Here is a 19,795-nt window from a genome sequence, read left to right on the forward strand (position 1 = left end):
GACACTTGAAGAACTTTATTTTCTTCTTGTTTCCAACTGAGTTGAGCGTTTGATCCTTGGCAAATCTGGTAGAGGGTCAGAATCAAGTTGGCTTGACCCTATGAGTAAATACCCAATTCAAGTCAACAACTCCATTGATTAAATTTGAACTTCAAACATAGGTAGTAATCAGCAAAAAAGGATTTATTGTTGGAAAAATTAAAAGAATCACATTCAAAACTTATTGCTTATCAAATCAAAATGTCCGATGAAATGCCAATATATCGGTTGGATTGTTTAAATCATCACATACTTAGTCTAAATGATTCTATGAACTTATCATGTTTCTGATACATTAGCATAGATATTTTATCTGCTTGACATAGTAGTGAAAAAGAAAGCTCATCTCTGCCATTACTGAAATCTGTTTACAACGATAGTCAACACCAAGGCATCCATAGCCATGGCAAACAGTGAAACTCACTAGAACTGATCAATAATAAGCACAGGACTTCATGATCATCATCATCATATTCAAAAACAATAGAAGCAGTTGTCATGTATGGGATGCAGAGAATCACAGTAAAAATTTTACTGTCATATGGTATGATCATAGGAAATCTTTGTAAGGTTGGTGAGGGGCAATTTAGTCATTTAATAAATTTATTACACCAAATAAATAGAAGGGGAAGATTTTCCATGCATCCATTGCAAGGGTAATCTTTCATGTCAAACAAATGATATCAAGGGAAATGGTATCATTCACATAGGCCCATGTAATTGGTTAATTTCTAGGAGAGTAGCTTCTTTACTGGTGCTCCACTGACCATTCTCTCTCCTCTTGAAAAGACCTTTCTACCCTTAGGTTGGACAAGATGGTAATTTATTTACCCATGCATGATCAAATTTGGGTGTAAAATTAATATTTCCATAAGATTACAAAGACAGACAAATGGGGCCCACTTAATTAGCTTTTGGTCATTGTTGGTGGAGTTTATAGGCGTGCATAAAGTGCCCAAAGATTCCTTGTGTTTCACGCTAGATGTATTAGAAATGTTTCTCTACACTTTATGTCAGATTCCAGAAAAACCCTTATCTTTCTCGAATTTACTAAATAGCCCCAAACTTTATAAACTATGGAATTAGATTTCCTAATGTCAAAAACGAATAGTACTCATTCTCCACTCCTTTGTCCTTAATAAAAATAGAATAAATTTTAAGGTACTTAGCCAAATAATTAGCCTAATTATAATGTAAGGATCTATCTTTTTATACATTTTATTTTAAGTTTCATTAAATTATGAAATCTAATGTACTTTCACTTACATGTTTGGTTAAAGGAGAAATGCTTTCTTACCAAAAAAAAAGAAAAAAGGAGAAATGCTTTAATAATCAGAGTCGTACCTATCGAATCGGGATCAGCAGAACTACGTAGAAGTAGATATTAATCATATTAATTCTTGTTCAAACACTAATGCATTGCAATGGAAAGATGAAGAATACGAACTATCCCTACCTGCTACGCTTGAGGAAGCAATGAATATGATGAGAGTTCTAGCTAGCCTGCTCTCAAGTTTTGCTTTAAATTGTGTAACAAGTATTTATTGCAGTAGAAATCTTTATTAATTATAATTTATGTTTGGAAAATTTTAAATAAAAATAAAAAAAATTTTTATCTAACGGTTTTTGGCAAATTTGTATATTTCTAGAAGTCAAAAAAACGCCAAAACTATTTTTAGATGCATTATTGAACAGGTTCTAAATCATCATTACATGTTCCTCAGACATAAGTGAACATGTAAGTCTAAGACAAGCCCACCTACATCAAACCAAACGAAGCCTGTTGAGCCCAGTTGAACCTAAGCCCAGTCCAAAGCCAGAACTGACTCAGTTACTTTAAGAGTAATTATATGTTAAATTTCCTAAAATTGTGGATTATGATTCTTAAAGTCATTGCAAATGCAGAATCATCCTCTTCTTTTTTTTTTTCTTTCTTCTGTTTTAATGGCCTGTATAGGTGTAATAGGGGGATTGAATTGAATAGTTTCAGATCTTAAGGGTGACATCTGTAAATATGTGGATTCATAAAGCCCTCAGTTGGATTTAAATCTGACAGCAACAAAAGAGAATAGAGATTCTTGGCAACACCTTCCTGGGTTCTGTTTATCCTTTTACATCATCTACCCTTTCTGTAAAGGCTGCCTCTGCAAATATAAGTGGATGAGACTGTAGGGAAGATCCAATCTGACAACTGAAATCCTTGACAGCAACTGATCAATTTCATCCTTTTGAAATCAACTAATCCCTATTCAACAATTGAGATTAAGAGAGAGAATGTGTTTATATTTCTGTTGACCCTAATAGGAGAGGTTATTTTTGTTGGACAAGTGTCTTAAAGAGTTCCTCAACAACATGGAGATGATCAAGGGTAAAATGATAATTTCATGTGACCGACGCAATTGGGTCCCGAGAGGAGTACAAGAGATTGGAGGATTGAAGAAAGCAGAAAGGGTTTTCTCCGTGGTTGAGGATTGGTGATATAAATACGGAGAATGTGTATAATTGTCAAATATAATTGATTAGCAATGCATATAATACTAGGATCTTTTTAAAGGAGAGCCTAATTAAGCCAAAATCTGCTAAGATGCAATCAAGAGATGTTGAGAAAAAGGTGGACCCCAAACCGAATGCTATGTCGATCGTACTTATTTATAAAAAAATAATAATAAAAACCAACCTCGTAAAAATAACTCATAATTAACTTATATGTATAAACATTATGGTAGACATGATCATTAAGAAGCAACCTCATCAATCAAGTCATTGTATTAAAGCAATGATACCATCATAAGATCAATAGTAAGGGTTTAACACTAAAAGCTTAAGCCCTCAAGGTGTTCCAGCTAATGCCTTTCTATTAGATCAACATGGTTAGAGATAACAAAGCCACATGAGTAGAGATTCAAAATTTTGAAAACTAGATCTAATATAAGAGATTAAAACACTCAAGCCCACTTTACAACATTTTTTCCCAAAATCAAGTGTCACTTTTTGGTGACAATTGAGAGGGTTGGGCTACACAGTCCCTTCCATGGCAAGGATCCAAGGAAGATGGTGGGGGAAAGGGAAGAGAAATGTGACAAAAAGTAGTGTGAAAAAACAATCTTATTGACTTTTAAGATCTCTAAGGTTGACACTTGATCAAAAGCTTTTTTTCTTTTTTTTCACCCTGAACAAAGGCATCACTAAGAACAAAATACTAAAACCCTCTGTTTTTCTCAATTTCTCTCTCAATACAATTAATGGCTTATGATGGGCTCAGGCAGAGTCAATGGTTACACAGACTCACTTGGTGTCTGCTTGTCTCCTTGGTGGCATGATGAAGCTCTTGTTGCTTTCCCTTTGGCTTTAACCCATTAGCCATTTTTCCTCAAGGGTGCATGAAATAAGAGGTTGGAGCCCACCATGGGGCAGGTGCACTAAGGCATGCCTTATACCACCTTGCGTGATTTTGCAAAATTAAGAAAGGTGGAAGTCTCTTTCCAGCCCTAGAGATGGGTCCCAGGCTTGGGTGGAGAGGGTGGACCCACTTGTCATGCACCACAAGAGGAGACCCAAGAGAGCCCACTTAGGTGCACAAGCATGTTTGTCTAGAAATGTGTGCCTTTGCGTGTATTTTACACCTCAGCACCCATCTCTCTCTCTCTCTCTCTACCTCTCCTTCTCTCTGTGATGGGAGGTGTTTGAGGTCCACACATGATGAAGGGTCTAAAGGTTTGCATTGATTAAGGGAAATGGGGACCAAGAAGATATATAGAAGAAGAAGATGCTCATATAGCTACCCAAGCCTGATGGGATGCTCATGTGAGAGCAGATCTTGATATCTTTATCACCAATTATGATAGATTTTTGATAACATTGGCTATGATTAGCAGTGGCTGGCATTAATTAAGTTATATATATATGAATTTAAATGTCAAAACCTAAGAAAAGGATGGGAAAGATTCCATGGCTTAGACAAGACATCTATGTCATTGTTCATTGTCAACACCTCATGAATTCATGAATGCATGGATGCATTTCCTTTGCATTTCCTTTTTTTCATATCATTCATTCATCTTACACAAAGTCCACCCAAAAACTATAGTTTCTCAAGCATTTACTTTTCTCATTTCTTAATTCTTCCATCATTCATCTTCTAGTCTCTCTCTCTCTCTCTCATGTCTTATAAAGTCTCCCCATCTTGGGTCTAACCCCACTCACAAGTGTGTAAATTTTGACCACCATATGAGAAAAAGAAAATAAAGCCACCTTTTCTGAATATATTGGAGACCAAATAAATAAGACTTCAAAATTGATACTCTGGTGGAAGAAAAATTAAGTGTAAGGCATGGTTCTCATATAAGCAATTTATCTGTGAATAAAATATAATTTACCACATACATGTATAATAACCTTCAACATATTCACTGCTAAATCTAATAGATTATATCAATCACAACCATCCATATATATGGATGAATAGAGAGATACAGATACAGCCACTTACCTAAGTTTTTTCTGCACTTTGGTCTTCACAATACAAGGGTCAGTCAAAGTCCATATAGGACTTTATATTCCATGAGGGAATCATATAGGTTGTGGAAAAAAGATAACCCTTGGAGATACCTAAATATGCCTACCAGAATCGATATGATTTCAAGATTGAAACTTGGTTTATAAATAGAAAAACAGAACCCTCTTGCGTCTTTGGATTTTTGTGAAAGTCATTGATGCAGAGATAATTGGGATACCCCAGATTTGAAGTCAACAGAAGATTAACAGGTCCAATGGTCAATTTTTCTTTGAAATAATAGTACCCAAGGCCCCAGATTTGAAACCCCATCTGCTGATATTGATGAATGATTTGCAAGGGAGGATTTCCAGTTTCTAGATTCATTAGTAACTTTTCCCTGGATGGTGATGGTTGTTGCTGCATGGTTATACCAACCACTTGTTAAACGAACTTCATGGTTGGTTGGTGAATGACATGGTGGTGACCAGTTTTAACTTGGGCCTGCATCATGGATCTTCTGGGTTTCAAATCAAGATTTATTAGATGGGTTCTAGTTTCCACCGGCTTCAGATAATGAAATTACTTCTGGGTCTCATGATCCTCAAGTAGCAAGGTGTTTTTTTTTGAGTATGTTCAAAACTTATTCCCAGTAATGAAACCCCATTTATTGTATGCTTACATCAGTGTACGCCTCATCTACCTGAACTCAAAATGCATTGTTTTAGTTACTAGGAGACATAACCCAATTATTTGCTTGCCACACAAAGCAGACAATCAAGCAAAGTTTAGATAATTGTAACTTTCTACGTACAGTTCTCAGGAAATCTAAAAACAAACAACGAAGTCTATTATACCCAAAGAAATGGGACTGGCAAGTTCCCCTTGGGTCAGAAGTATGGCCCATGAGATCTACATTTATTTGTTTACCCCGAAAAAAAGGATGGAAAAAAAATAATCTACATTTCTTTTGGTCTTTGGTAGAATTGCATCAACGAAATAGTCGCCAGAAACTCAAAAAGGATTGGTTTAGGAAAGGTACATCCATTCTTTGCTCGCAAAATAACATAGGAACAAGTATTTGGAGGAGAAGATGTTAATTTGGCTCTGCCATTCAAACAAGGGTGGCGCCTTCTTTGTGAGCCCTATAGCCTTTGGCCTATGACTCAAAAGGCCAAATACTTTCAAACTTCCATTTTTTATCCTAAAGTGTAAATGAAGAATGGTTCTTGGCTCTGGAAGAGTATTTGCAGTATAATCCCTAAGCTTGAGGGAATGATAACAAAGATGATTAGTAATGAAATTAAAATCTCTTTTTGGTTCAGGCCCTGGCTCCCTAACGAGACTTCAGTTGTCAAGAGATTCCAAGGTGTCCCAGTGGGTCCACTAGAAATTCCAAGATGTCCCAATGTAGGCATGACAACAATTACTCAAATGATAAAAACTCTATTCTTTCCTACATTTATCTAACCTCCTCTAATGATAGGTGGGTGCCCTCAAAAGTCTCTTTCAATGGCGAGTTCTCTACTAAATTGGCGTGTTGAGCATTGCGGAGACAAACATATCCAACGATTTGCAATCTCTTCAAACATTGGTGGACATTCTTCTGAAAATTATCCGTCCACCCAAAATTTAATCTTACTTTGGTATCTATTGAATGCAGGATTGCTAGTTAAGTTAATTCTATCTCGATGGTTGAAAATGAACATTGTTTGTGAATTATGCGGAGATAAAGCAGGGACTATATGACATGTTTTCTTGTCATGCAAATGGAGAGAATTTGGGCGGCAGAACCTTCGGGACTCAAAGCTCAACACCTAACTAAAGAATCCCTTATCCACTTATGTGTCTCCCTGTTAGTTGAGAAACAACTTGACAAAGAAGCAACTTGGTGGTTGTTTCTTTCTGGTTTTATTATCCCTTGTTACTTTTTAGGGACAGAAAGGGATCATGTGGTTTTTACTCAACATAGACCTAATCCATATAGAGCTTTGAATAATATTTGTTGATGGATAAATGATCTTAGGTGAGAATTATCAACCCCAAGTTGCCTTTGAAAACCCTCAGCCGCTACCCAAACATCAAGGGTATCTAATGAATTACTAAAGCAAGTAGCTTGGAGTGCAGGAATTTATGCAAATGCCGAGCTCGTTATTGTAAAGACAGTGTGCTTGGGCAACAATGATTTAATGAGAGCCATCGTTTTTGCGATCAATGAAGGGTTGAAAATAGCAAATAAGACAAACATCCCTATTTCACAAGAAAATAGCAAATAAGGCAAACATCTCTATTTCACCAATATGGTGCAATGATAAAAGGATTAATACCTTACTTCCAAAGTTTCCAAGGACATCTTAGCCTAGGCAACATTTGACACTCCTTTTGACTATAGCAACAAAGCTTAAAAAACACTACCCCCACCCTTCTAAACTTTTTTTTGTCAACATGGCAACTTTTAATGTACAAAATGATGTTAGGACTAAAATCTAATTCTAGGCCCTTGTTTAGATAAGGAACCTTAGTACAAACTTCCTTCATGTGGATTGTATTTCTTTTGAGAACATCTAAATTTAACTTTTTTCTTCCATTTCTTCCATTCAAAAAAAAAAAGAAAAAAGAAAAAGATAAAAGGGTACAACTGCCGCACACACCTGTAGACTTTGAATGGATTACAAAAATTAGGACACCCTCATCTCCAGGCAATTAAGCTGATTAACTTGGACTCAGTTACAAGTACTCGAAAATCAAGTCCTACTTTCTGCAGATCTCACACTAAAAGGCAGTGGATCTTATCAGAAGAACCATGATCGTAAATGAGACAGTTTGGAATCTCCAATACCTTGGCCGTGGCTAATTAATGGTTCAATGACCCAAAAACCATAACTAGGCACACCACAGTAAACGAGCTGGTTTCCTATTAAATGGGTGAAAGCGACACACTTCTCTCCCAGTTGCTACTCCATATTACAAGACAGACGTATAACATCAGGCACAAGCACATATACAGATGCATTACAAGGAACTGCTAAAACCCTCCTACAAGAAATTTTATGATCTCTTTCCCCAGAAACAAATATAAAATGACTTAGGGAAAATCCATTCCATCTGCACAAACACACCACGACCCCAGCTCCTAAGTTAATTGCTTGAGTCAATTCTGCAACCTCCCTACAACTTACCTATCAAAAGGGCTATACATACTTCAGACCTGAACTACTCCTATCAACTCGAACATGACTTGTACTGAACCAGAAACACCAAGACCATAGTCGATCTGCCAGGAACCAAGTTCCTAAATATTGTTCCATGTGAGATGATCTTGCTATGCCCATCATTTGCTTCTGTTTGTTGCAGTATTGCCACAGAATGCAGGTATCCTAAGATGCCCTCTCCGAGGAAGGTCCTTGATTGTCATGGTTGAGACTGTTAGACTGTGATTCATCGCATTGTTTTCCTTCAAGCTGCATCCCCTGATCGTTAGTCTTCGAATTGAGAAACCGACCACCACACCCTCTGGCTCTTCTCATAGCATGCAAGTGTCGAGATTCATGCAGGTAGGGCTGCAATATCATTTGGAAGGGGGAAAAAATTAAATACCATTAGAAGCATTAAAGAAGAGACCGCCATGTCTAGTTGTTAAGGGAAACTATACACCCAAGAGAGAGTAATTCCTAGTGCTGGAGCAGTAGTACTTGACTTTTTAGTTGTCCATAGTGTCTTAAGACGAGTTTTCAATTGTTCAATGATGGTTTTTTCAACAATGCAACTCAAGGATCAACTCAATGATGAGGAACAAGATCCATGGACTATAAATTTTATATTATGTACTTCTGTTATTCAATCTAGGGTTACTCTTTACGCATCCTTAGTAATTCTGATCCAGCCTTCTGATTTATGTCTGGATGGCCTGCAGGAAAATTTATAATTTCATTATGTTCAGAATGTTTCAGAATCATGCATTAATTTCTTGATATGTTTAAACATGGGATCCTTGTTTTTGAGCGACAGTTTCAATTATTTGAGCAGTTCCAATCTAGATTTAAGGAAAAATCAGATCAACATTCTGTTCTCTAAACTCAAAAAAATGAAAAGAAAATTTTCAGACTGGTGCTCATAATAAAAAATAACTCAGGAGAACAATCATCTTTTGTTTTCAGTCTTTTCACTTTCACCTTAAAATGTAGCTGTTATCAAGTGGGACAGGGGCCCACCTGCAAGATGCAATGCGCCACATAAAACAAAATTCCAACCAGTCAACTTATTTCCCTCAGTAATTTCTATAATCCACCTGAAGGACAGCTGGAAAACCACTTGGTTATATGACTCTCCATCAAGCATCATGCTCTTAAAGGCTTAGTTAGCCGATTCCTATCATAGGCTTCCCCAGGTCCAACAGAGTGATAAGTCGGTCAAAGATTTGCTTAGTCAGCCATCTACCCACTACACAGTCTAAATTTTGGTTCCAGTTCCAAACCAATAATCTGGAAGGCTTTATAGCTTATTCATATGCTCTCAGCTGAAACTTCATTTAAAAGAACCAAGAAGAAAGGAACCACACAACCATTTCCTCTGAACTAGTCAATCAAATAGATATTTACAAATAAACATGAGAGCAATAAGATTAAGTTGCATACTCTAGCAAACCTAACAGGATTATACAACAGAAGTTCCATCAAGTCTTGCACCATTTGAATGTTATTACAAAAGAATAATTGGGTTAAAAGCCAACAGTTAAACATTGAAATCAGCATATTGGATGAGACACTTGTAACATCATCCATGCACTGAACCTCAAGAAATGAAGGGTTATTGCTTTCCAGTATCCCATGAGTATTGAGCATAGTATCTACTTAAGAAATCAATTAGAGAAGTTGTGGAATTTTAAAGAGCAATAAAACTAGACTATCTCAACTACCTTTCTGGACTTGATCAATTTGTTTTCTGACTCAGCTTTGGCACGGGATTGTCGGCGACGCAAAATTCCATGATATTGCTTAGCATTCACATAGACAGGCTCTTCAACTGCATCTGATGGCAATGGAACACCAGGTTGAACTGCTACCAAAGCAGGTTGAATCTGAAACCAGTGACAATCAAGAGTGCAGAGTAGATTCATATCTGTTAATGAAACATAATCCTAGTGCCTTAAGCAATTAATGGAGAAACTGAGAAATACAAAGGATAGCAGCAGAAAAGGTCATACCATAGGTTGTGCACCATATGTAGCAAATATGCTTCTATAGTAAGGATCTGGATATGGGTAAGCAGCTTGAGCCTGTAACAATTTAAGCTCCAATTAGTTTACTAAGGCTTCACACACTTAGATTTACAAAATTAACAAGCCTAAACACAAGTCGAACTATCATAAAGCAGCATGCCGGATTCAAGAACTTGTAAACATAGTTAAGTCAATGTAACAGTTGTTAAATGACAAAAAGAGTTGGAGAGCACAGGAACTTTAAGGCTTCATATCTTTTTAAACAGATGGAAAATATAAGCTACTGTAAAGTATGCATGTAATTTCACTAAAAATGAAACACACCCAAAGAGATTTTCAACAGTAAGAATGTTACTATGGCCAATTTGTATCACTTATTATTTTTAATTGTTTGTTAAGAGTGTTGTAAAATTGGCTTAAAATTACCAGGGATGCCAATAAATCCCTTCCTCTTGGCAAAGCTCCAAATGTATAAAGGTGGTGTGCTCTCCCTTATTTTATAACATGAAACCTGCCATTGTTCCCTTATTTATAACTCTGTACAATCTCTCTCTAAGGATCTAATGCAGCAGTGCGACGGGTGCTGAACCCCACGATTGCTATCTCAACATGACTACTTTGAAGAAACCAGTTAAATTTTATCCGAAATACTAGAATGTGTCGACAAAAAATGTGAAAACTCTCCTATAATTCCCTCATAATGCGGTTGCTTTTGACACTAATCCTGTATATTCATCTTTGTCCAATCTTAGGTTTAGGAGAACCATTAGTGCAGATGGTAGTCCAGTAGGCTGAAATTACCTCTGAGGATATATGACTTGTATTATAGGTTGGGTCATTTAATTCTTAGGGATTTCATTATAATGGTCCTAGTTTAAAAGTCTATTTAAAATGGGGATTATGTTAGTATGCAGGATTAGTAGGTAAAGCATTTCAGTTAGATTAGGATACTCAATACTAGGATAGCATTCTTTTTGAGGGCACTTACTATAATAAATGATGATTTGAGTAAACGATGACGCATTTTCATAGAGAGTTTTGTCGTTATTTAACAGTATACATGGGATTGGTATCTTAACCTGTTTTGTTGTTAGTTAACAGTATACATAGGATTGGGGGATTGGTATCTTAACCTGATTTCTTCTATTTTCTTAATCTTTCTTCGTTCTCATAAGAAGATCAATCTCATTTCTTTACCCTCCCTTACCAGGGATCTTGTTTTTTTCCCTTAGAAGAAGAATTAGGGATGGGCATGATTCAACTTGCAGTTTAGTGACGAACAACAAGTTGAATGATAGAAGAAGACTTGATATTGGAAGAAATTAAGTAACGATGAAGAAGAAATTGCATACTAAAGAAAATGGGAGGGTCAGGGGGTTGTTTAAAAAGATGGTCACACAACCATGGCATGTCATTGTGCCTCACTAATAGTGATAAACAAAACTCATAATTCAGTTCATCAATTGATGGGCTCAGCTGAGCGATTACTTACATATTTATAACCAATTTGCTGACATAAAACTTAAACTAAATCTAAGACTAGAATAGAAGCCAGGCTCAAATTAGAACTAATTGTTCATGGTAATTATTTACAAGAACAGTAACTTCAGAATCCCCATTGAAAAGACAACTCTAAAATAAGACTTAAATAAAAGGCTTGCACAAAAATTAATTCGAACTATTAACCCTGTGAACTAACATTGCCCCATAAATACGAACTACACCACTAAACCCAAAATAACTCAAATAAGAAGCCCGTATATGGAACCCCACCCACGGGCCAAAATGAAGTATCTATGGCCAGATTGACCAATTTGGACTACCCTAAATGCATCATCTTTCTATTCATAGATTTTCATCATCCTTCCCTTCCTTTGCAAAGTGATTTTTTACTATTCCACTGTCTCAATTCTTTTTCCCAGGGATTCTTTGGTTAAACTTGGCTAAATGTTCAACTTGTTCCTCTGGTTCCTTCTTTTATTCCTCCCCCACCCCACCCCACCCCACCCCACCCCTCTTTCCATTCTACAAATAGAAGTAAAATCAATATTAGTCCACGTTTTCATAAACATTAAAAACCTTTGGATAATACATCCTTATATGACTGCACATATCCCCACACTAAACGTACTAAAAAGTTCCACTGGAGGGAGCTTATATGGGAGCTTCACTGTCATTGAGGGTCATTACAATACAGGTGAATTTTGATATTCTTCACATTTGGTTATCTGCATCACAGGACCAACAGGTTTTACAAACAATGGACTTTTACTGTTCAGGAAAATATAGCTTAACAGCTTAACTGGTAGGACATACAGGTAAAACCGTAAAAGTTCCAGACAAGATGTAAGTTCTAAATTTAAGGACTCTTCTATGTTGTTGACATTTCAGGTAATGAAATACCTAAATACTGAACCAAAATGTTGTTTGAGAAAACAGTACCATAGCATGTCCAACTTCAACATGTGGAGGTGCCGTAAACTCAGTAGGTGGGGATGTCATGCCTGCATTGATAACTCCATTTGCAGCAGTCTGCAATTCAATTTGTGGTTCTGATTGCTTTTGCTGCTCCTCTGCTATATCTCTATCTGGTCAACAGCAATTGTAAAACTGAGAAAGTGAACATTAAGTGTTTCACTGCTTCATGAAGTTCTCATTACCAAAAAGGTTGCATTAGGGAGACATCTTCTTCATTAAGCAACATTCCCAGTGCAAGAGAGAGAGAGAGAGAGAGAGAGAGAAAACAATGGTAGCAAACCAGTAAGGAAAATAAATAAATAAAATCATTTCAAACAAGATTTCCATCTGCATCACACTCGGTAGAAAAAAAAAGAAGCAAAGTACAGAAAGGGTAGCAAAATTCTGATCATTACTGAGAGAACTGTACTGTTACAATTGGTAACTACAATATACAAGACCCAAGCGTGTCCACAATAAAACAGACCACCCAAGTAAAAAAATCAAAAACTAAACTTTTAAACTGGATCCCAAATCAGCCAACTGAATGAAGATGATCAATGCCACCTAGAGTGCATAGGAAGTGTTATGCACAGTGGGCCTTCCAGGTTGACTGCCTTCTTCCGTTCTCCTTTTTTTAAGGGTTTATTCAAAAAATTCATCAAATTTTTTTCTGCATCAACTTTTAGGATCTTAGCTCCTCTTTTGTAACTTTTTTTTTTTTCACTTAACCAGGGTAGGAGGATCACGGAGTTTGAGACGATACAATGAGAAATGGATTCCCCAGCAAAAATTACAATTGAAATAGATGTATAAAGTTAAAAACACAATGTGTGAACCTTCAAAAGATGAGAACTATGATGAATTATTAAAAAAAAAAAAAGAGGATGAACCCAAATCGATGTTGCTCAGCACCAACCTTTGACAAGGGTTCTAACAGCAGAGAAATGAAGGTTACAAACACAAAGATTTTTATACAGCATTGATGGTTTCAATCAGAAGGATATGGTCTACAGATCAGTAAACCAATATCCAAGTGATGATTCAATCCTTAGCTAATAATAGGACTGATGAGGTCCTATGAACAATTACCAATCCAATGTCAGACATAATGTTATTAAAATTTCTATACAGTACGGATGGATTTGATCAAAAGGATATGGTCTACAGATCAGCAAACCAGTATCCAAGTGATGGCTCAATCTTGAGCTAATAATAGGATGGACGAGGTCCTATGAGAAAATCCCCATCAAATGTCAGACATAATAAATTCTTCAAGACAACCTGAATTTGTATGTCTGATGCAGATCCTGAACTGAATTGAGCTACTTTTCTTTGGGAAGGGCTGATATGTATATGGGTTTGGGCCTTCATTCTATGAGTTCAAATTGTAATCTGTCAACTGACTAGTTCTAAAGGGGTACATCATTTAAAGCACAAATTCCAGTCTACTTGTTAGCTATATAATTTTGGATTATTTTAGGAGTCAAGTGACAACTATAAATTCGCATGACTTAATTAGCTTCTCTTTGTGATTAGAGTTCTTTTTCGTTTGAGTTAGTGAGCTTTCTAAAAGTTATGGCTTTGTGTTGATCAGATGATTGGTTAGCTAGTGGTTAGGAGTTCCATTCCAACAAGGAACTGAGTTGTTTGGTTCACACTAGAAGTTCTGTTTCGGAAAGTAATTAAGTTTCTAAGTTTTAACATTGATAAGCTCCTACAAATAAACCCATTGTGGGAGATGAATACGGGCTTGAATTATTTAAGTGCTTGTATAGCCACTGCCTTCTTCCTCTTGGTGAGACTGGGTGTTGGAGTTAGGAACTCCATTGTTCAAAGGTTTGGAATGCTACACCTGATTTGTTGTGGGACAGCTACCACTGCTAGTTCGCCAAGCAGGTTGCTGAATTAGGAAGCCAGCTTTTGAGGCAGGGAATCAAACCCTTGTTTGGAGTTGAGAACTTCAATTGTTAGTTCTTGTGTTTGGAACACTTAAACCTCATCTTGATTGTAGGACAATCTTCTACAAGCATCTTCCATATAAGTAACGCTTGCGAACACTTAATGTTCCTCTCTTCTTCCCCTTACCTTTTTTTGCTTTTCACCCCTATTTCTCACTAAATGTTCCATAGGTTTCCACCCCTATTTCACCATTGGAATTCATCCAAAATCTGCCCATAGCCAAAATACTTCATCCTTTTCATACGTTCCTAGCTGCTGCAGAGGATTCCATTGATCAAATCTTCCTCTAACCCTAAGGAGAGCTAGATTCAAGACCTATTCTGCCAGCAGATTGCCCGAAGGTACCCTTTTTAACCTTCAGTCCTTTTACTGCTACCAATCCTCCACAATTCCAGATTTAACAACCTTTGTAACTTCCAGCACATATTCTGCCCTACATCAACTTGGCATAACTCCAACAATCAACCCTGACCCAAGGTTTGAAATGTCGGCCAAAACTCGCATGTCGGTGTCTAGCAACAGCACCGGCACGGCGACATTTTGCCAATATTTCAGCTACTTTTGGGGGTGGACCTCCATAAAATCACCGGGAATCTCGCTGCTAGCCTGCTGCTTCACCTGAAACGAGAGAGAGAGTTTGTGGCAGTGGAACTCCATAAAATTGCCGGAAATCTGCTGCTAGCCCGCTGCTTCACCTGAAACTAGAGAAAGAGAGAGAGAAATTGGCGGCGGAACTCCATAAAATCGCCAGGAATCTTGCTGATAGCCTGCTGCTTCGCCTGAAACTAGAGAGAGATAGAGAGAGAGAGACCCAAGAAGACTCGTGACAGAGATCGCAGAGACAGCAAAGTGAGAGAGAGATACCGGAAAAAAGAGGTTGCAGATGTACTTGTGGACCTGCAGTGCTGGAGAAGAGCTGCAGCGGTGAGGGCTGTGAGGTTTTTCCATCGTCGGAGTCAGAGAAGGTGAAGAACCGGCAGCAGAAGTTTCGGCGATTTTTTATTGTTGTCGTTTTGATGCTTGGTTTTGTGTCGCCCTTGAGCGACATGCCAATTTTTCACTGAAATGTCGTGATATTTCGGCCACATAATGTACCTCTGCCCTGACCCTAATCTCAAGTGGGCCTCACATCTCAGTTTTGACCTAATTGATTTGGCTGATTCTCCTGAGATCTTGGTTAACTAGCCCCTTATTTGAGTCCTTTCAATGATGGGGGTATATCAATGTCTCACACAATTAACAAGTAGTCATTTACTGCTTTTACTACTATTCATGAAACCCAAAATCAAACTGAGTACATCTCATATCAATGCTTCCAGCACCAAATTGTTCTACAAAAAAGCAAATACCATAATATGAAATGCATGGATGAGTCTAAATATCATGATTTCCAAACCACCAAGATAGGCACCCTCTTTTAATGTTTGACAACCATAGAAGCACGCAAGTCAGTGCCCTTCATATGAGGAGGAACTGGGTCCCAGTAAATTGGTGTCTCCTTCTTTTGTAGGTTCAAAATTTTTCCATATATCGTGTACCAATCCCACATTATTATGATGTTCTCTACATACCAATCAACAACACTCATTTTGAGGCAAAAGCAATAGAAACACAAACTAGGGAGGAAAGCTCCCATGGAGCCTATATTTGCGCGGAGGCGAAGGCTTTATAAATCATGGGTGCAACATAATTTTCCACAACGAACATCTATGAATTACATTGCAGAAATCTCATTCACAGACCCCTCTCAAGATGTCTAGCTGCCAAAAATGCTGCCTGTAAGCATGCAGCAGCAGTTACTGAGGGGAATTGCTGGGGCAACAACTCCCATTAGCAACCTATCTAAACAGAAGTTGCTTTCACATTAACATACAGTTAGGGCCCTTGTTAATGTTGTTCAAAACATGGCTTGTGCAAGTTCTATGAGCAGCCAATTTTCACAAAAAGTTGCTTAATATTTTCAAGTCTTCACTTTGCACTGTCACCCGATATCTGTGCACTTTGAAGACTAATTTTTGCAACCACACAAAAGTACCACCACATAGCAACTCCACAATGGGATCAAAATTTATGGCCTTTTTTTAAAAAAAACTTAATTATGGAACATATCTCATAAACCTAAATTTGTGGCTTAGTGTTCAAGTGGGGTTGAACAGCAGATATTTGAAATAAGACAAACAAGAACAAGCTTTTGAGAAAAATACCAGAATTAGATGACTGTTCATGCATGGAAGATGTCATCATGCGAAATTTCCAACAAAGCCCTGTTCCTTGTCAAAATTTGAAAGATAAGAAACAGTGGTCTGGCGTCAATCTGATAACAAAACATCAGTTTAGCCAAGTCCCATGTTACACAATTAGTAAGTTAATAACACATTCATTCCGAACAACTGCACTGACCTTCAATATGTAGACCCTCCATTACTGCTTTGAGACTGGAACCATTGAAAACTGAAAAGATGACATTTGTTAGCCTAAATGTCAGTTCCCAAAATGGTAATAGGTAGAAACAGCCTATAACCTAAAAGATAAAGAATACAATTACAGGCATGCTAATCCACTGAAAGGAACAAAATATATATTGCACTTGATGGCATAAGAAATATACTAATAGGAAAAAAGAAAGAAGAAGAAGAAGAAAGGGAAAAAGAAAGAGAAAAAAAAGAAGAAAAAGATCAGAACAACATAAAGAAACTTTAATGCTATTAAGTGCAAAAAGAATTAAGAAGATGCTATATATGATTAAAGTTTACCAGGGAATTTTTTTTTGCTAGATTGACTTTCATCTAGCTCCTTTCCATTAGTGTTGATCACACAAAAGTTGTTTCCCATTAGCAATGGGTAAGTTCTTAGCTACAGAAAAGTAACCCACCCATTGTTCTATTTCTATTGTCTCCTCACAAGAAGTGACAAAATTGATAAGTTCATTTTACATACCTACCCTTTTGCATATTTTAAGAATTGGATTCTGTTGGCAGTTGAATTTGTATTAAAAACTAGGAAATTTTTTCAGGGAAACCCCAATATATATGTATAGTAAAAAGCAAAGACACCCCACAAGTATGTAAAATTGGCAAACGTCCCTTTTCTATTAGGACCATTAAGTCTTAATATAACAATACATTCCTATCCTTATATTTTCTTTATTTTACTTATTCCCTTTTTCAAATCACATTTAAGCATTTTTTTTTAAATCGTCTCAACCATCTTAGAGAATATGAAGGGTAATTTTTTACATCACTAATGGAGCTGGAAGGAATTTATTGTCTCAAAAAACTATTGTGAGATAGGGGTGGAGAAATCAAAGGAGACAATGGAGGGGATATGAAAAGATCTCACAAACACCTTTACTTTTAAGGCTTGTAGAAACCTAGATTTGATAATTTAATCAGCAACTTCCAAAGGTTCCACCTGTTCCAAAGAAACTTCATTTCTACACAGAGATTCAACAGGAGGAGAAAGAACGGGAGAGAGCATAGTAGCATTTAGGGCTTGTAGAGACCAAGATCTGGGATGGTAATCGGCAGCTACAAACATTGAAATATTCTATTAAACCCATTAGCAAAGATGGTAGTGACGATCTTGATACCTAAAACCTTCCTAATTGCAAGGAGAAAGTATCAGCAAGGAATGGAAGTGACGATCATGATGCCTAAAACATTCCCAATTTCAAGGAAAAGATATAGTCATATGTGAAAGTTTCTTTACTAGGGTTGAGAAGGTAAACTCACAAAAAAATAATGAAAATTTTGGAATTATGAAATTATCTAATCACGGCTTAACATAATATGCTAATGGAATGTATTATTGTACAATTTTACATGCCATATGGGGTATCTATGTCAATTTGATATATTTTTGCGGTGTCCGGTGTCCGCACTTTTTGCCATATATCTTGGGGTGTCTCATAAATTTTCCCTAAAGACAATTGCACTCATGTTTAAAAGTTTGTTCTGAAAAGTTGAACACCACCATAAAGTTTGACTAAAAACATGTCAAGTGTGACACTTCATTTCATTTTGGGAACTGTAGAAATTTAAACCCAAATTGACTCCGCTCAATAACAAAATATATGTGTGTTCCAGAAATGCATTCTCTAGAATCTGAAGCTCAGTGTAGACAGCATCCCTCAACAAATTTATAGAGCTGAAACTTTTTCGGAGCAAATCGTATGGATGGACTTACAGTAAAACCTTGGAATACATACTGTATCAGGGAGCTGGAAATTTCGATAAAGGTATAGAAGCATCCATGGCATTGGAAATAAAGACAAACTGTTCAATACATAACAAAATGAAGATACAACATGCTCATCAATATCCACACACTTTTGCCATGGCTAAATATTTGTGGAGTAGAACTCAATACAGTATCAGATACAACACATTCACTTTCTTTTTTTATCTTGAGGGTGGGAGAGTTCGTCTGGGTGCAGAGTGGAGTGGCCGCGGAATCCGTATATAAACATAATCAAGGCAAGAAGGCTACATTTAACCGGCTGCTCAAACTCACTTTCAGTAACAACACTATTTCTAAAACCCAGCACAGATTATCTAAATCTATTACCTTTTTAACGTTCACAGATACAGAGACGAAAACTTGTGCTTCTTCATTCAGGTTTAATTAAATAGACAATAAACTCCTTATATACATAAAAGAACTTCCAGCCTTTCTACCAATCGCCATTAGACATTTATTAAGCACCACTAATAGCACAAAACAAAAGAGAAGCCAGATGTATCCAATTACACTGTTCTCGTCACATTCCTCCAACAATTCATCAAAGGCATGCAGAAACCAAATCAGACCTCATTCGTCAATAAGATACCAAAACAAAAGAGGAAAAACAAATCTCAGCGACAAATGACAAGAAGACGAAATTAACAACTAATCAGATTATCAAACAACAAACAGCAACAAATTGTCATGAACAAGAGGTTAATTGAACTACACACTTGCATGCGACCGCCAGTTCATTAAAAGGCTTAAGATTCAATGTAATTAAACCCACAGCGGCCAACTGATCACAGAAATAACGACATGCAAACGGATTTCGTTGCTCGAAACAAGAAGAAATCGAAGATCAGATTAAGAAATCAAACAAAAGAGGAAAATTGAAAGCTACAGAGAGAGAAAGATTAGGGTTTCATGCTCTCCAAAGTCACACCTCACAGGATCGCTGCACACGGCTTCTTCGCTCCACTCCAAACTGCTCCCTCGGGAGAGAACTTCGAAACGGATTTCTTCGACTTCAACAGCGTACTTTGATAGCATCTATCCGATACCTTTGCAATTAAAAAAACAGTTTATATATTAATACATGTTATTATTTTAACGTTATTGAGATTCTGAATAATTAATATCCGTTCGATCTTGATGTTCGTATAATAAACCGTTAGATGAAATGACACGTTTATCGCCATGGGAAAGAGAGTTAGGGTTTACGGGTAGTTTGCGACCTTGGGGCAGTAGGGAAATAGAGTCTTTTATCCACATATGGAGATGTGGGGCAGGTGGGCCCACAGAACGACTGGGTGGGATCTCATGTGTCGGCTGACCGGTGGTCAGAACGAGCTCTACAGAATTAGCTGCCCGGATTGATGACATACGATATATATATTTTTATT

At 37.0% G+C, this 19,795-nt stretch overlaps 1 protein-coding gene across 1 annotated transcript; it reads right to left on the reverse strand.

Moving 5' to 3' along the window:
* Positions 1–7,166: 7,166 nt before the first annotated feature.
* On the reverse strand, positions 7,167–19,443 carry NF-YA7 (nuclear factor Y, subunit A7). Its single transcript, XM_089146097.1, has 7 exons — positions 19,336–19,443; positions 16,569–16,619; positions 16,373–16,482; positions 12,192–12,337; positions 9,735–9,806; positions 9,447–9,608; positions 7,167–8,091 (listed from the first exon to the last, which is right to left on the reverse strand). Exons 3-7 carry the CDS (start codon positions 16,410–16,412, stop codon positions 7,909–7,911), a joined length of 603 nt encoding a protein of 200 aa, XP_089002223.1. The 5' UTR covers positions 16,413–16,482; positions 16,569–16,619; positions 19,336–19,443; the 3' UTR covers positions 7,167–7,908.
* Positions 19,444–19,795: the final 352 nt, after the last annotated feature.

This window comes from Hakea prostrata, chromosome 2 (genome assembly GCF_041222555.1).
Source record: "Hakea prostrata isolate BN-2017 chromosome 2, UWA_Hpros_2, whole genome shotgun sequence".
NCBI lineage: Eukaryota > Viridiplantae > Streptophyta > Magnoliopsida > Proteales > Proteaceae > Hakea > Hakea prostrata.